The sequence below is a fragment of the Danaus plexippus genome, chromosome 11 (assembly GCF_018135715.1).
Source record: "Danaus plexippus chromosome 11, MEX_DaPlex, whole genome shotgun sequence".
Lineage (NCBI taxonomy): Eukaryota > Metazoa > Arthropoda > Insecta > Lepidoptera > Nymphalidae > Danaus > Danaus plexippus.
This window is the reverse complement of record NC_083544.1, coordinates 4,208,488-4,227,256: the sequence shown is the minus strand read 5'-3', so window position 1 is coordinate 4,227,256 and position 18,769 is coordinate 4,208,488. Positions and strand designations below refer to the sequence as shown.

Here is an 18,769-nt window from a genome sequence, read left to right as displayed (position 1 = left end):
ATCTACAACCACATTTACAATTTCAAAAAGCCATATTCCCATACTGTCGAAACTGCAGATTGATAAATTTGTCCAATTGCAAAGTTCAATAACCCACAACACCACCCGAACAATGTCTACAAATGACAAGGCGATATGTTTTAACCCCAAGAGTCTGTACTTCATCACGGTGGATAGGATGAAACAGTTTGATATGTACGAGCGTGATGTGATTCGACTACCGCTGCCGAGAACCATCATCTACGACCTGCTGCCCCTGTTTGCGGAACTGCCGCCCGGTTGGTACTACTGCCCGCACATTGAACAGTTTGTCATCAATGCCAGTGAGTTTAGTGAAGATGTTCAGAAAAATATCTGTGATCACTGGCGGAAGAATGATGTGGAAGGCTATCATTTTGCTATAAAACTTTGCATCTATTGGAAGCCATTTTGCCCGGAACCGGTGGATGAGGATGATCACATCGACATTTACATGAACGAGGATCTGTTACAGTTTCATTTGTCGCAAATTTTCAACAGATTTGAAAATCGCATGCTGCCATGGATTCACAATGTGTCGGAACTGTGTGATGTAATTCATCTCACCACCACCAAGTACATGAAAGTGTCTAATAATTTTCAACCTCCGCAATGGTTGCGTCTCGTGAAATTTCCCTCAAAATTTTCGTAGGCGCTTTAAATTTTATTGTAGAATTTTTTGTTGTTGAAATTTCGATTGTAGTTTTGTTATTAGTTTTATAGTAAATGGATATCTTAATTTTGCATGTGTTGGTTTTATTGATTTTTATTATTTTTTTATACCTTAAAATTAAATAAAATAATTTTAAAAAAAGAACTAAATATTCACGCTCACTTGTAAATGATATTCCTCGCTCTTCAATACCGACAAATTGTACAGCTGCAGGAACTGTTCGAACTCGAACTCCTGTCCCGGCGGCTGTTTGTGTAGGTTGACCTGATTGTGCAATTCGTACATCATGGTGGTGGCATCTTTGGTTTTAAAAATGGGTATGCAGAGCGTTTTGAGCGGTTGCATTTCTTGATAGTTCTTCTGACATGTGGGACATGGCAACAGCAGATAGAGCGTCATTAGGATGCAGTTGAACTGTAAATGTAAATTAAATCTGTCCGTGTAGAAGCTGCTCAAATGCAGAAAGCGCCAGTAAACGTGTCCCCACCATGGCAAATTTTCCCTATTCAACTCTGGCAATTCGAACATTATGCGAATCTGTTCGTAGTAATTGTTAGAGAACATGTCTAAATCTACATTCTTAACATCATCAGTAGATGTAACCGTGACAGTATCAATATCATCAGCAGCAACATTACCCTCGCCTAAATCACTGTCATCTACACCAACACCATCAACAGATGTCTTTGAAATTCTCTTTAGGATAAGACCGATGAAATTGAACAGATTTCCATGCACCGCTTTATAGATGGTGACCAGCGGTTGAATGGGTTTTATGACACTGACATAGTATAAAAACTCTGATAACACTTTTCTGTATTCCTCATCTCTGTTAACTTTGGTGTAACTATATTTTCTCACGGTGAATATTTTATCAATGTCCACGGTGAAGGGTTCCATTGTGTGTATGTGTTTAAATGTTTATTTGTATTTTTATTAAAAAAAATATAAATTTGTAAATTGTAGTTAAATCCCCCTCACACCCTTCTCGCTAAATTATAAATTTAACCATCAGTATAAATGCAACTATCGAAATCATCGCAATTAAAATTGAACATCAATCATCACAAGCATCATTCAATTCAATAATAAACAACTATAAAAAAACTACAAAAATTTTACAATCGTATTAAACAATCCCGCCTGCGGGAATACATATGAAGCGGCATAGGACATCATATTTGTCTCTATGTATTTATTCTGAATGGTGATGTAATTATCCAAAAATCCAGTCACATTGAATTGTATGTTCAGAAATGATGCGAAATTAAAAAGTATACTAACTAAAAATATGAGCAGCGCGAAAGTGTACAGTTTAAAGGCCATCAGACCCAGACCAAAGACCATGGAGATGATCGAAAATTTAAACATGTTGCCGAACGTCTGAATTCTATCCATGTGAGATTGTTCATAATTTTGAAAATCTCTATAGTTATAAATTTTATTTTTCACCACCAACTCTTTCATTTTATTCGGTATGTCAATCTTATCATTGTCCAGCTGTTTTCCGATATCGATACGAGAGCCGCTGGCATTTATAGTCAGATGGGACAGATAATCGTACGAATATACCAGACTCTGCAGACTGATCTGCGTAAGCTCAGCCTCGCTGAGCAGTATACTGCACAATTGTTGGCGTATCGATATCGGAAAACAGCTGGACAATGATAAGATTGACATACCGAATAAAATGAAAGAGTTGGTGGTGAAAAATAAAATTTATAACTATAGAGATTTTCAAAATTATGAACAATCTCACATGGATAGAATTCAGACGTTCGGCAACATGTTTAAATTTTCGATCATCTCCATGGTCTTTGGTCTGGGTCTGATGGCCTTTAAACTGTACACTTTCGCGCTGCTCATATTTTTAGTTAGTATACTTTTTAATTTCGCATCATTTCTGAACATACAATTCAATGTGACTGGATTTTTGGATAATTACATCACCATTCAGAATAAATACATAGAGACAAATATGATGTCCTATGCCGCTTCATATGTATTCCCGCAGGCGGGATTGTTTAATACGATTGTAAAATTTTTGTAGTTTTTTTATAGTTGTTTATTATTGAATTGAATGATGCTTGTGATGATTGATGTTCAATTTTAATTGCGATGATTTCGATAGTTGCATTTATACTGATGGTTAAATTTATAATTTAGCGAGAAGGGTGTGAGGGGGATTTAACTACAATTTACAAATTTATATTTTTTTTAATAAAAATACAAATAAACATTTAAACACATACACACAATGGAACCCTTCACCGTGGACATTGATAAAATATTCACCGTGAGAAAATATAGTTACACCAAAGTTAACAGAGATGAGGAATACAGAAAAGTGTTATCAGAGTTTTTATACTATGTCAGTGTCATAAAACCCATTCAACCGCTGGTCACCATCTATAAAGCGGTGCATGGAAATCTGTTCAATTTCATCGGTCTTATCCTAAAGAGAATTTCAAAGACATCTGTTGATGGTGTTGGTGTAGATGACAGTGATTTAGGCGAGGGTAATGTTGCTGCTGATGATATTGATACTGTCACGGTTACATCTACTGATGATGTTAAGAATGTAGATTTAGACATGTTCTCTAACAATTACTACGAACAGATTCGCATAATGTTCGAATTGCCAGAGTTGAATAGGGAAAATTTGCCATGGTGGGGACACGTTTACTGGCGCTTTCTGCATTTGAGCAGCTTCTACACGGACAGATTTAATTTACATTTACAGTTCAACTGCATCCTAATGACGCTCTATCTGCTGTTGCCATGTCCCACATGTCAGAAGAACTATCAAGAAATGCAACCGCTCAAAACGCTCTGCATACCCATTTTTAAAACCAAAGATGCCACCACCATGATGTACGAATTGCACAATCAGGTCAACCTACACAAACAGCCGCCGGGACAGGAGTTCGAGTTCGAACAGTTCCTGCAGCTGTACAATTTGTCGGTATTGAAGAGCGAGGAATATCATTTACAAGTGAGCGTGAATATTTAGTTCTTTTTTTAAAATTATTTTATTTAATTTTAAGGTATAAAAAAATAATAAAAATCAATAAAACCAACACATGCAAAATTAAGATATCCATTTACTATAAAACTAATAACAAAACTACAATCGAAATTTCAACAACAAAAAATTCTACAATAAAATTTAAAGCGCCTACGAAAATTTTGAGGGAAATTTCACGAGACGCAACCATTGCGGAGGTTGAAAATTATTAGACACTTTCATGTACTTGGTGGTGGTGAGATGAATTACATCACACAGTTCCGACACATTGTGAATCCATGGCAGCATGCGATTTTCAAATCTGTTGAAAATTTGCGACAAATGAAACTGTAACAGATCCTCGTTCATGTAAATGTCGATGTGATCATCCTCATCCACCGGTTCCGGGCAAAATGGCTTCCAATAGATGCAAAGTTTTATAGCAAAATGATAGCCTTCCACATCATTCTTCCGCCAGTGATCACAGATATTTTTCTGAACATCTTCACTAAACTCACTGGCATTGATGACAAACTGTTCAATGTGCGGGCAGTAGTACCAACCGGGCGGCAGTTCCGCAAACAGGGGCAGCAGGTCGTAGATGATGGTTCTCGGCAGCGGTAGTCGAATCACATCACGCTCGTACATATCAAACTGTTTCATCCTATCCACCGTGATGAAGTACAGACTCTTGGGGTTAAAACACATCGCCTTGTCATTTGTAGACATTGTTCGGGTGGTGTTGTGGGTTATTGAACTTTGCAATTGGACAAATTTATCAATCTGCAGTTTCGACAGTATGGGAATATGGCTTTTTGAAATTGTAAATGTGGTTGTAGATGTTGATGTTAAATTAATGATAAGTTTTCGATGTTCGAGCATTATAATAACCAACCGATTACTTAATCTTAAAAATTTCAAATTAATAATTTCCTCGAATACATGCTAATTTAATCTTAATGATTCCACACCATACCCTTGGTATAAGAACCCGGATGAATTTCGATATTCAATTCAGGTATCCTAACAAAATAGTGATTCAGGTATCCTAACAAAATAGTGACACGCGACATCCTAACAAAATAGCAAAAGAGATGACAACACCGAAAATAATATAAATTTAAAGCAAGAGACTACTGTAAGAAAGCCAAATGTTGAAACAGATGCAAACAACAAGAAAATTAATCTTACAAAGAGGCATTTGAATTTGAAACAAACTGCTAGTGTCAAAAAAGATGTAAACGTCAAAAAAATGTAAATACTGAAAAAGATTTAAATGTCAAAAAGAATACAGGTACCAAAGAGGATTTAAATGTCAAGAAATGTGTAAATGTCAAAAAAGATGCAAGTACAAAGAAAACGGGAAACTTCAAAAAAGGTGACATTGTAAAAAAGAACATCAAAGTAAACAATCACGCCAACAATGTTGCAATCAAAATCAACTAAACAGAATTAAAGAAAATCCATACAAATTGGAAAATTTATACAACATATTTTTGAACATGTACTGCAACCTGACCGGCCTGGATCGCATAAAACTTAAATTCGTACCATTATTTTTGAAGAAACAGATTTCACTGGTGTCATTCAGCCAGTTGAATTGCGACAACGACAACAGCATCGTTCACATATTTTCAACAAGAATTTTAAATAAAATGTTCAATGAAATGAACGGCAAGGCCACCATTAAAATCACCGATGACAACACCGACGATGTCATTATAAAAAAAATCACCAAACTCAACAGATATGCGAATCATGGCGTGAATGTGGAATCATGCGGCAACAGATTTCAATTGACAACAGAAATTTTGAACACTTTATTGAAAATTATAGTGTGTGCAGACTTTGCTGCCTATGAATATTTCGAGTTTATGAATAGTAAAAGACAAAAAAAAGTAAACAGTAATCAATTTTTATTTTCAATAATTACAAAAAATCCCAGTTATGAAATTAACAAGAAAGTATATGAAAATTATAACAATAAACTCATGGATATACACCTAAAAAAATCACAAAAAAAAGTTCTTAATCACAATGACGGCGATTGTAGTGGTGATGCTGATGATTCTGATGCTGATGATGACGATGATGCTGATGAAGAAAAAAACACCGACGACTATCACAACTCCAACAATACATTAGATAGATAGGAACACAAAACAGGAACAGAGATCTCATTTTCTCCACGAACCGTCCCTATTCTTATTTTGACGGTTCCAAAATTCACACTTTCCATATTTTTCGTTGCTGACAAAATCACGTTTGAAAGTCTGTGTGGAAGCATCTTTGTTAAACGATGGTTCCGGAAACACTTTTCTCTGGTACGTACCCATCATGGGCGGCTTGTATTTATCACCATTGGTGTTCGTGTTGCTGGTGCTCTTGTTGTTGCTACTGTTATTTTTATTGACATCACTGCTGCCGTTCATGATTCTACTCTTGTCCATTTCGGTGGGTTTTATTTAGTTTTTCAGTATACTTTTGTTTGGTTGAATTTAATTAATTCAGTATACTTTGCAGCCTCTTTTGATTGAATGTGATGTAATTTAATTTAGTACAGTTTAAACTATACTTTGATCCAGTTCACTGTATTTTATTATACCTATATAGGTATTTATCGTTATTTGATACACTCCTTTTACAATAATGAACACTTTTCCAATTACTATGATAAATACAACTATAACATTGATAAAAATTATATAAACTTACGATTCTAAATCACAATTTAAAAGTATAAAACTTGCTAGGCAATTACAATATATAAAATTTGGTATAAATTACAAGTTATTTAGTTAACACAACCTTCAAATAAACACAAACTAAAACGTTTCTAATAATAACACAAATGCAACTTTTTTAAAATGAACACAAACTTTTCCTTTTCTTCTATACTATGATTGCACTCGTTCAACGATGACAATTGTTCATTCGACACAACCACAATTTTTTAAAATTAATAATACCTATTAACTTTTTTTTGGTAATATGGAACACTTAAACTTGTTATAATAAATGCAAAATTGACGGAGGTATTGTATTAATGGTACATACTGTATCAGCTGTGATGCGAATATACTATTGTGCCCCGAGTTGTTGAATTTATACAAAAATATTGTCAGTTTTGATTGCAGAGTAATCATTTACGTAGAATCCTTAAGATTATCTAATCACTATTTACAGATAAATCTACAATTGTATTCGCATACAATCATTAAGATTTTTTGTCTGTAATGACTAGAATCATCTAAGGGACCATGGCGTACTATACACAAGTTGATCTTCAGAATGCCTCCATGTATGCCAAGCAACGCCTGCTACTTCATTACATTAAATTTATAAACGAAAAATACCCGCACATTGGCAGCGAAGTTGCGTACACGGTGAAACAGGCTGACCCCGAAAAAGATTACTATTTCCCAGAGACGTTCAGGTCCAGTGCCATTGTAGTGGACGTGAACATAACCAAGGATCTGTGCGAAAAAATATCCTGCAATTCGGCCACAAACAAGGGTGCTTGTAAATTCGGCGATCAAGCCTCACTGTATAGAATAGGGGACATGGAAAAGTTTAAGGTGCAATGTCAACCGGCTTGTTACAATTTAAAGAATCAGCTGGTATTCGACGATGACGGCAAAGAGGTGGTGCAATCCCATCGATTCGAATGGAACAAGAACAATAAATGTGAATTCGTAAATTCCGCCGTCACCTGGATGGAGAAACCATTCTATCGTTCCATGGAAATTTACGAGAAGCGTGTCAACGATCTCGAATTGGGTTTCAACTATGACGAAGATTTGGACATGTATTTTTACAATAAATACTATTGCAACGTGTACTTTGACACCTACGATCCCGCAACCAAAAACTGCAAGACCGCATGGTATGATTTCATTGCCAATGTGGTCGTTGGTGAGAACATTATGAAATTACTGAAAGCGGGCATCAGTTATATTGAAAATGGCAACACAATAATTCCCTCCCGTCTACCGAGCCCCCCTAAAATAGATGACAAATGGAAACTTGAGAATTGGAGAAAAGATATTAATAGTAAATTCGTAATACCCAATACGGAGATCAAATTCAATGTGACGGAAGGTGAAAGCGCTGCCGCACCGAATCCGTTGGCCGCTGGATATGCCAGCGACACGGGAACAACGAGAGATGAAACGAAAGATGAGAGCGGAGACGATGACGAAACCAAAGACGGCAACTCATCACAGAACGTGGTCGAAGCAATTCTGGTGGGTCTGTTGGAGAGCATAGTGTCGACGGAGTTTTTGGAAAGCATCGCCGTAGACGTTGGCACCACCATTTTGGTGACACAGCTCAAAATTTTGCATTGAAATTTTGAAAAACTGTCTGTTTCCATGGCCGAGGCGGTGCTGAAGCTGAACGTCCAACTGTTCGAGAACATGAAGGCGTCCGTGGTGAACGTGGTAAAGCATTATACAGACGCTGGCTGTCCGAAGCTTGGGACTTCTGTTTCAGTTCTTGCCAAATCTCGGTGTTGCTCAGTACCGTATCGGTATAGTGCTAATGTGGTTCAATTTTTGATCTGCTATTCATGTTCTGGGAACAGTTGGGTTCAGCAACAATACCCCGATGGCCATGGAAACAGACGTTTTTTCAAAATTTTCAATGCGCAAACAGCTCAACACCAAAATGGTGGTGCCAACGTCTACGGCGATGCTTTCCAAAAACTCCGTCGACACTATGCTCTCCAACAGACCCACCAGAATTGCTTCGACCACGTTCTGTGATGAGTTGCCGTCTTTGGTTTCGTCATCGTCTCCGCTCTCATCTTTCGTTTCATCTCTCGTTGTTCCCGTGTCGCTGGCATATCCAGCGGCCAACGGATTCGGTGCGGCAGCGCTTTCACCTTCCGTCACATTGAATTTGATCTCCGTATTGGGTATTACGAATTTACTATTAATATCTTTTCTCCAATTCTCAAGTTTCCATTTGTCATCTATTTTAGGGGGGCTCGGTAGACGGGAGGGAATTATTGTGTTGCCATTTTCAATATAACTGATGCCCGCTTTCAGTAATTTCATAATGTTCTCACCAACGACCACATTGGCAATGAAATCATACCATGCGGTCTTGCAGTTTTTGGTTGCGGGATCGTAGGTGTCAAAGTACACGTTGCAATAGTATTTATTGTAAAAATACATGTCCAAATCTTCGTCATAGTTGAAACCCAATTCGAGATCGTTGACACGCTTCTCGTAAATTTCCATGGAACGATAGAATGGTTTCTCCATCCAGGTGACGGCGGAATTTACGAATTCACATTTATTGTTCTTGTTCCATTCGAATCGATGGGATTGCACCACCTCTTTGCCGTCATCGTCGAATACCAGCTGATTCTTTAAATTGTAACAAGCCGGTTGACATTGCACCTTAAACTTTTCCATGTCCCCTATTCTATACAGTGAGGCTTGATCGCCGAATTTACAAGCACCCTTGTTTGTGGCCGAATTGCAGGATATTTTTTCGCACAGATCCTTGGTTATGTTCACGTCCACTACAATGGCACTGGACCTGAACGTCTCTGGGAAATAGTAATCTTTTTCGGGGTCAGCCTGTTTCACCGTGTACGCAACTTCGCTGCCAATGTGCGGGTATTTTTCGTTTATAAATTTAATGTAATGAAGTAGCAGGCGTTGCTTGGCATACATGGAGGCATTCTGAAGATCAACTTGTGTATAGTACGCCATGGTCCCTTAGATGATTCTAGTCATTACAGACAAAAAATCTTAATGATTGTATGCGAATACAATTGTAGATTTATCTGTAAATAGTGATTAGATAATCTTAAGGATTCTACGTAAATGATTACTCTGCAATCAAAACTGACAATATTTTTGTATAAATTCAACAACTCGGGGCACAATAGTATATTCGCATCACAGCTGATACAGTATGTACCATTAATACAATACCTCCGTCAATTTTGCATTTATTATAACAAGTTTAAGTGTTCCATATTACCAAAAAAAAAGTTAATAGGTATTATTAATTTTAAAAAATTGTGGTTGTGTCGAATGAACAATTGTCATCGTTGAACGAGTGCAATCATAGTATAGAAGAAAAGGAAAAGTTTGTGTTCATTTTAAAAAAGTTGCATTTGTGTTATTATTAGAAACGTTTTAGTTTGTGTTTATTTGAAGGTTGTGTTAACTAAATAACTTGTAATTTATACCAAATTTTATATATTGTAATTGCCTAGCAAGTTTTATACTTTTAAATTGTGATTTAGAATCGTAAGTTTATATAATTTTTATCAATGTTATAGTTGTATTTATCATAGTAATTGGAAAAGTGTTCATTATTGTAAAAGGAGTGTATCAAATAACGATAAATACCTATATAGGTATAATAAAATACAGTGAACTGGATCAAAGTATAGTTTAAACTGTACTAAATTAAATTACATCACATTCAATCAAAAGAGGCTGCAAAGTATACTGAATTAATTAAATTCAACCAAACAAAAGTATACTGAAAAACTAAATAAAACCCACCGAAATGGACAAGAGTAGAATCATGAACGGCAGCAGTGATGTCAATAAAAATAACAGTAGCAACAACAAGAGCACCAGCAACACGAACACCAATGGTGATAAATACAAGCCGCCCATGATGGGTACGTACCAGAGAAAAGTGTTTCCGGAACCATCGTTTAACAAAGATGCTTCCACACAGACTTTCAAACGTGATTTTGTCAGCAACGAAAAATATGGAAAGTGTGAATTTTGGAACCGTCAAAATAAGAATAGGGACGGTTCGTGGAGAAAATGAGATCTCTGTTCCTGTTTTGTGTTCCTATCTATCTAATGTATTGTTGGAGTTGTGATAGTCGTCGGTGTTTTTTTCTTCATCAGCATCATCGTCATCATCAGCATCAGAATCATCAGCATCACCACTACAATCGCCGTCATTGTGATTAAGAACTTTTTTTTGTGATTTTTTTAGGTGTATATCCATGAGTTTATTGTTATAATTTTCATATACTTTCTTGTTAATTTCATAACTGGGATTTTTTGTAATTATTGAAAATAAAAATTGATTACTGTTTACTTTTTTTGTCTTTTACTATTCATAAACTCGAAATATTCATAGGCAGCAAAGTCTGCACACACTATAATTTTCAATAAAGTGTTCAAAATTTCTGTTGTCAATTGAAATCTGTTGCCGCATGATTCCACATTCACGCCATGATTCGCATATCTGTTGAGTTTGGTGATTTTTTTTATAATGACATCGTCGGTGTTGTCATCGGTGATTTTAATGGTGGCCTTGCCGTTCATTTCATTGAACATTTTATTTAAAATTCTTGTTGAAAATATGTGAACGATGCTGTTGTCGTTGTCGCAATTCAACTGGCTGAATGACACCAGTGAAATCTGTTTCTTCAAAAATAATGGTACGAATTTAAGTTTTATGCGATCCAGGCCGGTCAGGTTGCAGTACATGTTCAAAAATATGTTGTATAAATTTTCCAATTTGTATGGATTTTCTTTAATTCTGTTTAGTTGATTTTGATTGCAACATTGTTGGCGTGATTGTTTACTTTGATGTTCTTTTTTACAATGTCACCTTTTTTGAAGTTTCCCGTTTTCTTTGTACTTGCATCTTTTTTGACATTTACACATTTCTTGACATTTAAATCCTCTTTGGTACCTGTATTCTTTTTGACATTTAAATCTTTTTCAGTATTTACATTTTTTTTGACGTTTACATCTTTTTTGACACTAGCAGTTTGTTTCAAATTCAAATGCCTCTTTGTAAGATTAATTTTCTTGTTGTTTGCATCTGTTTCAACATTTGGCTTTCTTACAGTAGTCTCTTGCTTTAAATTTATATTATTTTCGGTGTTGTCATCTCTTTTGCTATTTTGTTAGGATGTCGCGTGTCACTATTTTGTTAGGATACCTGAATCACTATTTTGTTAGGATACCTGAATTGAATATCGAAATTCATCCGGGTTCTTATACCAAGGGTATGGTGTGGAATCATTAAGATTAAATTAGCATGTATTCGAGGAAATTATTAATTTGAAATTTTTAAGATTAAGTAATCGGTTGGTTATTATAATGCTCGAACATCGAAAACTTATCATTAATTTAACATCAACATCTACAACCACATTTACAATTTCAAAAAGCCATATTCCCATACTGTCGAAACTGCAGATTGATAAATTTGTCCAATTGCAAAGTTCAATAACCCACAACACCACCCGAACAATGTCTACAAATGACAAGGCGATGTGTTTTAACCCCAAGAGTCTGTACTTCATCACGGTGGATAGGATGAAACAGTTTGATATGTACGAGCGTGATGTGATTCGACTACCGCTGCCGAGAACCATCATCTACGACCTGCTGCCCCTGTTTGCGGAACTGCCGCCCGGTTGGTACTACTGCCCGCACATTGAACAGTTTGTCATCAATGCCAGTGAGTTTAGTGAAGATGTTCAGAAAAATATCTGTGATCACTGGCGGAAGAATGATGTGGAAGGCTATCATTTTGCTATAAAACTTTGCATCTATTGGAAGCCATTTTGCCCGGAACCGGTGGATGAGGATGATCACATCGACATTTACATGAACGAGGATCTGTTACAGTTTCATTTGTCGCAAATTTTCAACAGATTTGAAAATCGCATGCTGCCATGGATTCACAATGTGTCGGAACTGTGTGATGTAATTCATCTCACCACCACCAAGTACATGAAAGTGTCTAATAATTTTCAACCTCCGCAATGGTTGCGTCTCGTGAAATTTCCCTCAAAATTTTCGTAGGCGCTTTAAATTTTATTGTAGAATTTTTTGTTGTTGAAATTTCGATTGTAGTTTTGTTATTAGTTTTATAGTAAATGGATATCTTAATTTTGCATGTGTTGGTTTTATTGATTTTTATTATTTTTTTATACCTTAAAATTAAATAAAATAATTTTAAAAAAAGAACTAAATATTCACGCTCACTTGTAAATGATATTCCTCGCTCTTCAATACCGACAAATTGTACAGCTGCAGGAACTGTTCGAACTCGAACTCCTGTCCCGGCGGCTGTTTGTGTAGGTTGACCTGATTGTGCAATTCGTACATCATGGTGGTGGCATCTTTGGTTTTAAAAATGGGTATGCAGAGCGTTTTGAGCGGTTGCATTTCTTGATAGTTCTTCTGACATGTGGGACATGGCAACAGCAGATAGAGCGTCATTAGGATGCATTTGAACTGTAAATGTAAATTAAATCTGTCCGTGTAGAAGCTGCTCAAATGCAGAAAGCGCCAGTAAACGTGTCCCCACCATGGCAAATTTTCCCTATTCAACTCTGACAATTCGAACATTATGCGAATCTGTTCGTAGTAATTGTTAGAGAACATGTCTAAATCTACATTCTTAACATCATCAGTAGATGTAACCGTGACAGTATCAATATCATCAGCAGCAACATTACCCTCGCCTAAATCACTGTCATCTACACCAACACCATCAACAGATGTCTTTGAAATTCTCTTTAGGATAAGACCGATGAAATTGAACAGATTTCCATGCACCGCTTTATAGATGGTGACCAGCGGTTGAATGGGTTTTATGACACTGACATAGTATAAAAACTCTGATAACACTTTTCTGTATTCCTCATCTCTGTTAACTTTGGTGTAACTATATTTTCTCACGGTGAATATTTTATCAATGTCCACGGTGAAGGGTTCCATTGTGTGTATGTGTTTAAATGTTTATTTGTATTTTTATTAAAAAAAATATAAATTTGTAAATTGTAGTTAAATCCCCCTCACACCCTTCTCGCTAAATTATAAATTTAACCATCAGTATAAATGCAACTATCGAAATCATCGCAATTAAAATTGAACATCAATCATCACAAGCATCATTCAATTCAATAATAAACAACTATAAAAAAACTACAAAAATTTTACAATCGTATTAAACAATCCCGCCTGCGGGAATACATATGAAGCGGCATAGGACATCATATTTGTCTCTATGTATTTATTCTGAATGGTGATGTAATTATCCAAAAATCCAGTCACATTGAATTGTATGTTCAGAAATGATGCGAAATTAAAAAGTATACTAACTAAAAATATGAGCAGCGCGAAAGTGTACAGTTTAAAGGCCATCAGACCCAGACCAAAGACCATGGAGATGATCGAAAATTTAAACATGTTGCCGAACGTCTGAATTCTATCCATGTGAGATTGTTCATAATTTTGAAAATCTCTATAGTTATAAATTTTATTTTTCACCACCAACTCTTTCATTTTATTCGGTATGTCAATCTTATCATTGTCCAGCTGTTTTCCGATATCGATACGAGAGCCGCTGGCATTTATAGTCAGATGGGACAGATAATCGTACGAATATACCAGACTCTGCAGACTGATCTGCGTAAGCTCAGCCTCGCTGAGCAGTATACTGCACAATTGTTGGCGTATCGATATCGGAAAACAGCTGGACAATGATAAGATTGACATACCGAATAAAATGAAAGAGTTGGTGGTGAAAAATAAAATTTATAACTATAGAGATTTTCAAAATTATGAACAATCTCACATGGATAGAATTCAGACGTTCGGCAACATGTTTAAATTTTCGATCATCTCCATGGTCTTTGGTCTGGGTCTGATGGCCTTTAAACTGTACACTTTCGCGCTGCTCATATTTTTAGTTAGTATACTTTTTAATTTCGCATCATTTCTGAACATACAATTCAATGTGACTGGATTTTTGGATAATTACATCACCATTCAGAATAAATACATAGAGACAAATATGATGTCCTATGCCGCTTCATATGTATTCCCGCAGGCGGGATTGTTTAATACGATTGTAAAATTTTTGTAGTTTTTTTATAGTTGTTTATTATTGAATTGAATGATGCTTGTGATGATTGATGTTCAATTTTAATTGCGATGATTTCGATAGTTGCATTTATACTGATGGTTAAATTTATAATTTAGCGAGAAGGGTGTGAGGGGGATTTAACTACAATTTACAAATTTATATTTTTTTTAATAAAAATACAAATAAACATTTAAACACATACACACAATGGAACCCTTCACCGTGGACATTGATAAAATATTCACCGTGAGAAAATATAGTTACACCAAAGTTAACAGAGATGAGGAATACAGAAAAGTGTTATCAGAGTTTTTATACTATGTCAGTGTCATAAAACCCATTCAACCGCTGGTCACCATCTATAAAGCGGTGCATGGAAATCTGTTCAATTTCATCGGTCTTATCCTAAAGAGAATTTCAAAGACATCTGTTGATGGTGTTGGTGTAGATGACAGTGATTTAGGCGAGGGTAATGTTGCTGCTGATGATATTGATACTGTCACGGTTACATCTACTGATGATGTTAAGAATGTAGATTTAGACATGTTCTCTAACAATTACTACGAACAGATTCGCATAATGTTCGAATTGCCAGAGTTGAATAGGGAAAATTTGCCATGGTGGGGACACGTTTACTGGCGCTTTCTGCATTTGAGCAGCTTCTACACGGACAGATTTAATTTACATTTACAGTTCAACTGCATCCTAATGACGCTCTATCTGCTGTTGCCATGTCCCACATGTCAGAAGAACTATCAAGAAATGCAACCGCTCAAAACGCTCTGCATACCCATTTTTAAAACCAAAGATGCCACCACCATGATGTACGAATTGCACAATCAGGTCAACCTACACAAACAGCCGCCGGGACAGGAGTTCGAGTTCGAACAGTTCCTGCAGCTGTACAATTTGTCGGTATTGAAGAGCGAGGAATATCATTTACAAGTGAGCGTGAATATTTAGTTCTTTTTTTAAAATTATTTTATTTAATTTTAAGGTATAAAAAATAATAAAAATCAATAAAACCAACACATGCAAAATTAAGATATCCATTTACTATAAAACTAATAACAAAACTACAATCGAAATTTCAACAACAAAAAATTCTACAATAAAATTTAAAGCGCCTACGAAAATTTTGAGGGAAATTTCACGAGACGCAACCATTGCGGAGGTTGAAAATTATTAGACACTTTCATGTACTTGGTGGTGGTGAGATGAATTACATCACACAGTTCCGACACATTGTGAATCCATGGCAGCATGCGATTTTCAAATCTGTTGAAAATTTGCGACAAATGAAACTGTAACAGATCCTCGTTCATGTAAATGTCGATGTGATCATCCTCATCCACCGGTTCCGGGCAAAATGGCTTCCAATAGATGCAAAGTTTTATAGCAAAATGATAGCCTTCCACATCATTCTTCCGCCAGTGATCACAGATATTTTTCTGAACATCTTCACTAAACTCACTGGCATTGATGACAAACTGTTCAATGTGCGGGCAGTAGTACCAACCGGGCGGCAGTTCCGCAAACAGGGGCAGCAGGTCGTAGATGATGGTTCTCGGCAGCGGTAGTCGAATCACATCACGCTCGTACATATCAAACTGTTTCATCCTATCCACCGTGATGAAGTACAGACTCTTGGGGTTAAAACACATCGCCTTGTCATTTGTAGACATTGTTCGGGTGGTGTTGTGGGTTATTGAACTTTGCAATTGGACAAATTTATCAATCTGCAGTTTCGACAGTATGGGAATATGGCTTTTTGAAATTGTAAATGTGGTTGTAGATGTTGATGTTAAATTAATGATAAGTTTTCGATGTTCGAGCATTATAATAACCAACCGATTACTTAATCTTAAAAATTTCAAATTAATAATTTCCTCGAATACATGCTAATTTAATCTTAATGATTCCACACCATACCCTTGGTATAAGAACCCGGATGAATTTCGATATTCAATTCAGGTATCCTAACAAAATAGTGATTCAGGTATCCTAACAAAATAGTGACACGCGACATCCTAACAAAATAGCAAAAGAGATGACAACACCGAAAATAATATAAATTTAAAGCAAGAGACTACTGTAAGAAAGCCAAATGTTGAAACAGATGCAAACAACAAGAAAATTAATCTTACAAAGAGGCATTTGAATTTGAAACAAACTGCTAGTGTCAAAAAAGATGTAAACGTCAAAAAAAATGTAAATACTGAAAAAGATTTAAATGTCAAAAAGAATACAGGTACCAAAGAGGATTTAAATGTCAAGAAATGTGTAAATGTCAAAAAAGATGCAAGTACAAAGAAAACGGGAAACTTCAAAAAAGGTGACATTGTAAAAAAGAACATCAAAGTAAACAATCACGCCAACAATGTTGCAATCAAAATCAACTAAACAGAATTAAAGAAAATCCATACAAATTGGAAAATTTATACAACATATTTTTGAACATGTACTGCAACCTGACCGGCCTGGATCGCATAAAACTTAAATTCGTACCATTATTTTTGAAGAAACAGATTTCACTGGTGTCATTCAGCCAGTTGAATTGCGACAACGACAACAGCATCGTTCACATATTTTCAACAAGAATTTTAAATAAAATGTTCAATGAAATGAACGGCAAGGCCACCATTAAAATCACCGATGACAACACCGACGATGTCATTATAAAAAAAATCACCAAACTCAACAGATATGCGAATCATGGCGTGAATGTGGAATCATGCGGCAACAGATTTCAATTGACAACAGAAATTTTGAACACTTTATTGAAAATTATAGTGTGTGCAGACTTTGCTGCCTATGAATATTTCGAGTTTATGAATAGTAAAAGACAAAAAAAAGTAAACAGTAATCAATTTTTATTTTCAATAATTACAAAAAATCCCAGTTATGAAATTAACAAGAAAGTATATGAAAATTATAACAATAAACTCATGGATATACACCTAAAAAAATCACAAAAAAAAGTTCTTAATCACAATGACGGCGATTGTAGTGGTGATGCTGATGATTCTGATGCTGATGATGACGATGATGCTGATGAAGAAAAAAACACCGACGACTATCACAACTCCAACAATACATTAGATAGATAGGAACACAAAACAGGAACAGAGATCTCATTTTCTCCACGAACCGTCCCTATTCTTATTTTGACGGTTCCAAAATTCACACTTTCCATATTTTTCGTTGCTGACAAAATCACGTTTGAAAGTCTGTGTGGAAGCATCTTTGTTAAACGATGGTTCCGGAAACACTTTTCTCTGGTACGTACCCATCATGGGCGGCTTGTATTTATCACCATTGGTGTTCGTGTTGCTGGTGCTCTTGTTGTTGCTACTGTTATTTTTATTGACATCACTGCTGCCGTTCATGATTCTACTCTTGTCCATTTCGGTGGGTTTTATTTAGTTTTTCAGTATACTTTTGTTTGGTTGAATTTAATTAATTCAGTATACTTTGCAGCCTCTTTTGATTGAATGTGATGTAATTTAATTTAGTACAGTTTAAACTATACTTTGATCCAGTTCACTGTATTTTATTATACCTATATAGGTATTTATCGTTATTTGATACACTCCTTTTACAATAATGAACACTTTTCCAATTACTATGATAAATACAACTATAACATTGATAAAAATTATATAAACTTACGATTCTAAATCACAATTTAAAAGTATAAAACTTGCTAGGCAATTACAATATATAAAATTTGGTATAAATTACAAGTTATTTAGTTAACACAACCTTCAAATAAACACAAACTAAAACGTTTCTAATAATAACACAAATGCAACTTTTTTAAAATGAACACAAACTTTTCCTTTTCTTCTATACTATGATTGCACTCGTTCAACGATGACAATTGTTCATTCGACACAACCACAATTTTTTAAAATTAATAATACCTATTAACTTTTTTTTTGGTAATATGGAACACTTAAACTTGTTATAATAAATGCAAAATTGACGGAGGTATTGTATTAATGGTACATACTGTATCAGCTGTGATGCGAATATACTATTGTGCCCCGAGTTGTTGAATTTATACAAAAATATTGTCAGTTTTGATTGCAGAGTAATCATTTACGTAGAATCCTTAAGATTATCTAATCACTATTTACAGATAAATCTACAATTGTATTCGCATACAATCATTAAGATTT

The 18,769-nt window shown here is 35.4% G+C and overlaps 2 protein-coding genes across 2 annotated transcripts; one reads left to right on the top strand and one right to left on the bottom strand.

The window, feature by feature from the left end:
* The first annotated feature begins 6,958 nt into the window (after positions 1-6,958).
* On the top strand, positions 6,959-8,047 carry LOC133319023 (uncharacterized). The gene has a single exon (XM_061521900.1). The coding sequence runs from the start codon at positions 6,959-6,961 to the stop codon at positions 8,045-8,047; it is 1,089 nt and encodes a 362-aa protein (XP_061377884.1).
* Positions 8,048-8,266: 219 nt separating this feature from the next.
* On the bottom strand, positions 8,267-9,437 carry LOC133319022 (uncharacterized). The gene has a single exon (XM_061521899.1). It carries the CDS (start codon positions 9,422-9,424, stop codon positions 8,267-8,269), a length of 1,158 nt encoding a protein of 385 aa, XP_061377883.1. The 5' UTR covers positions 9,425-9,437.
* Between the last annotated feature and the right edge of the window lie 9,332 nt (positions 9,438-18,769).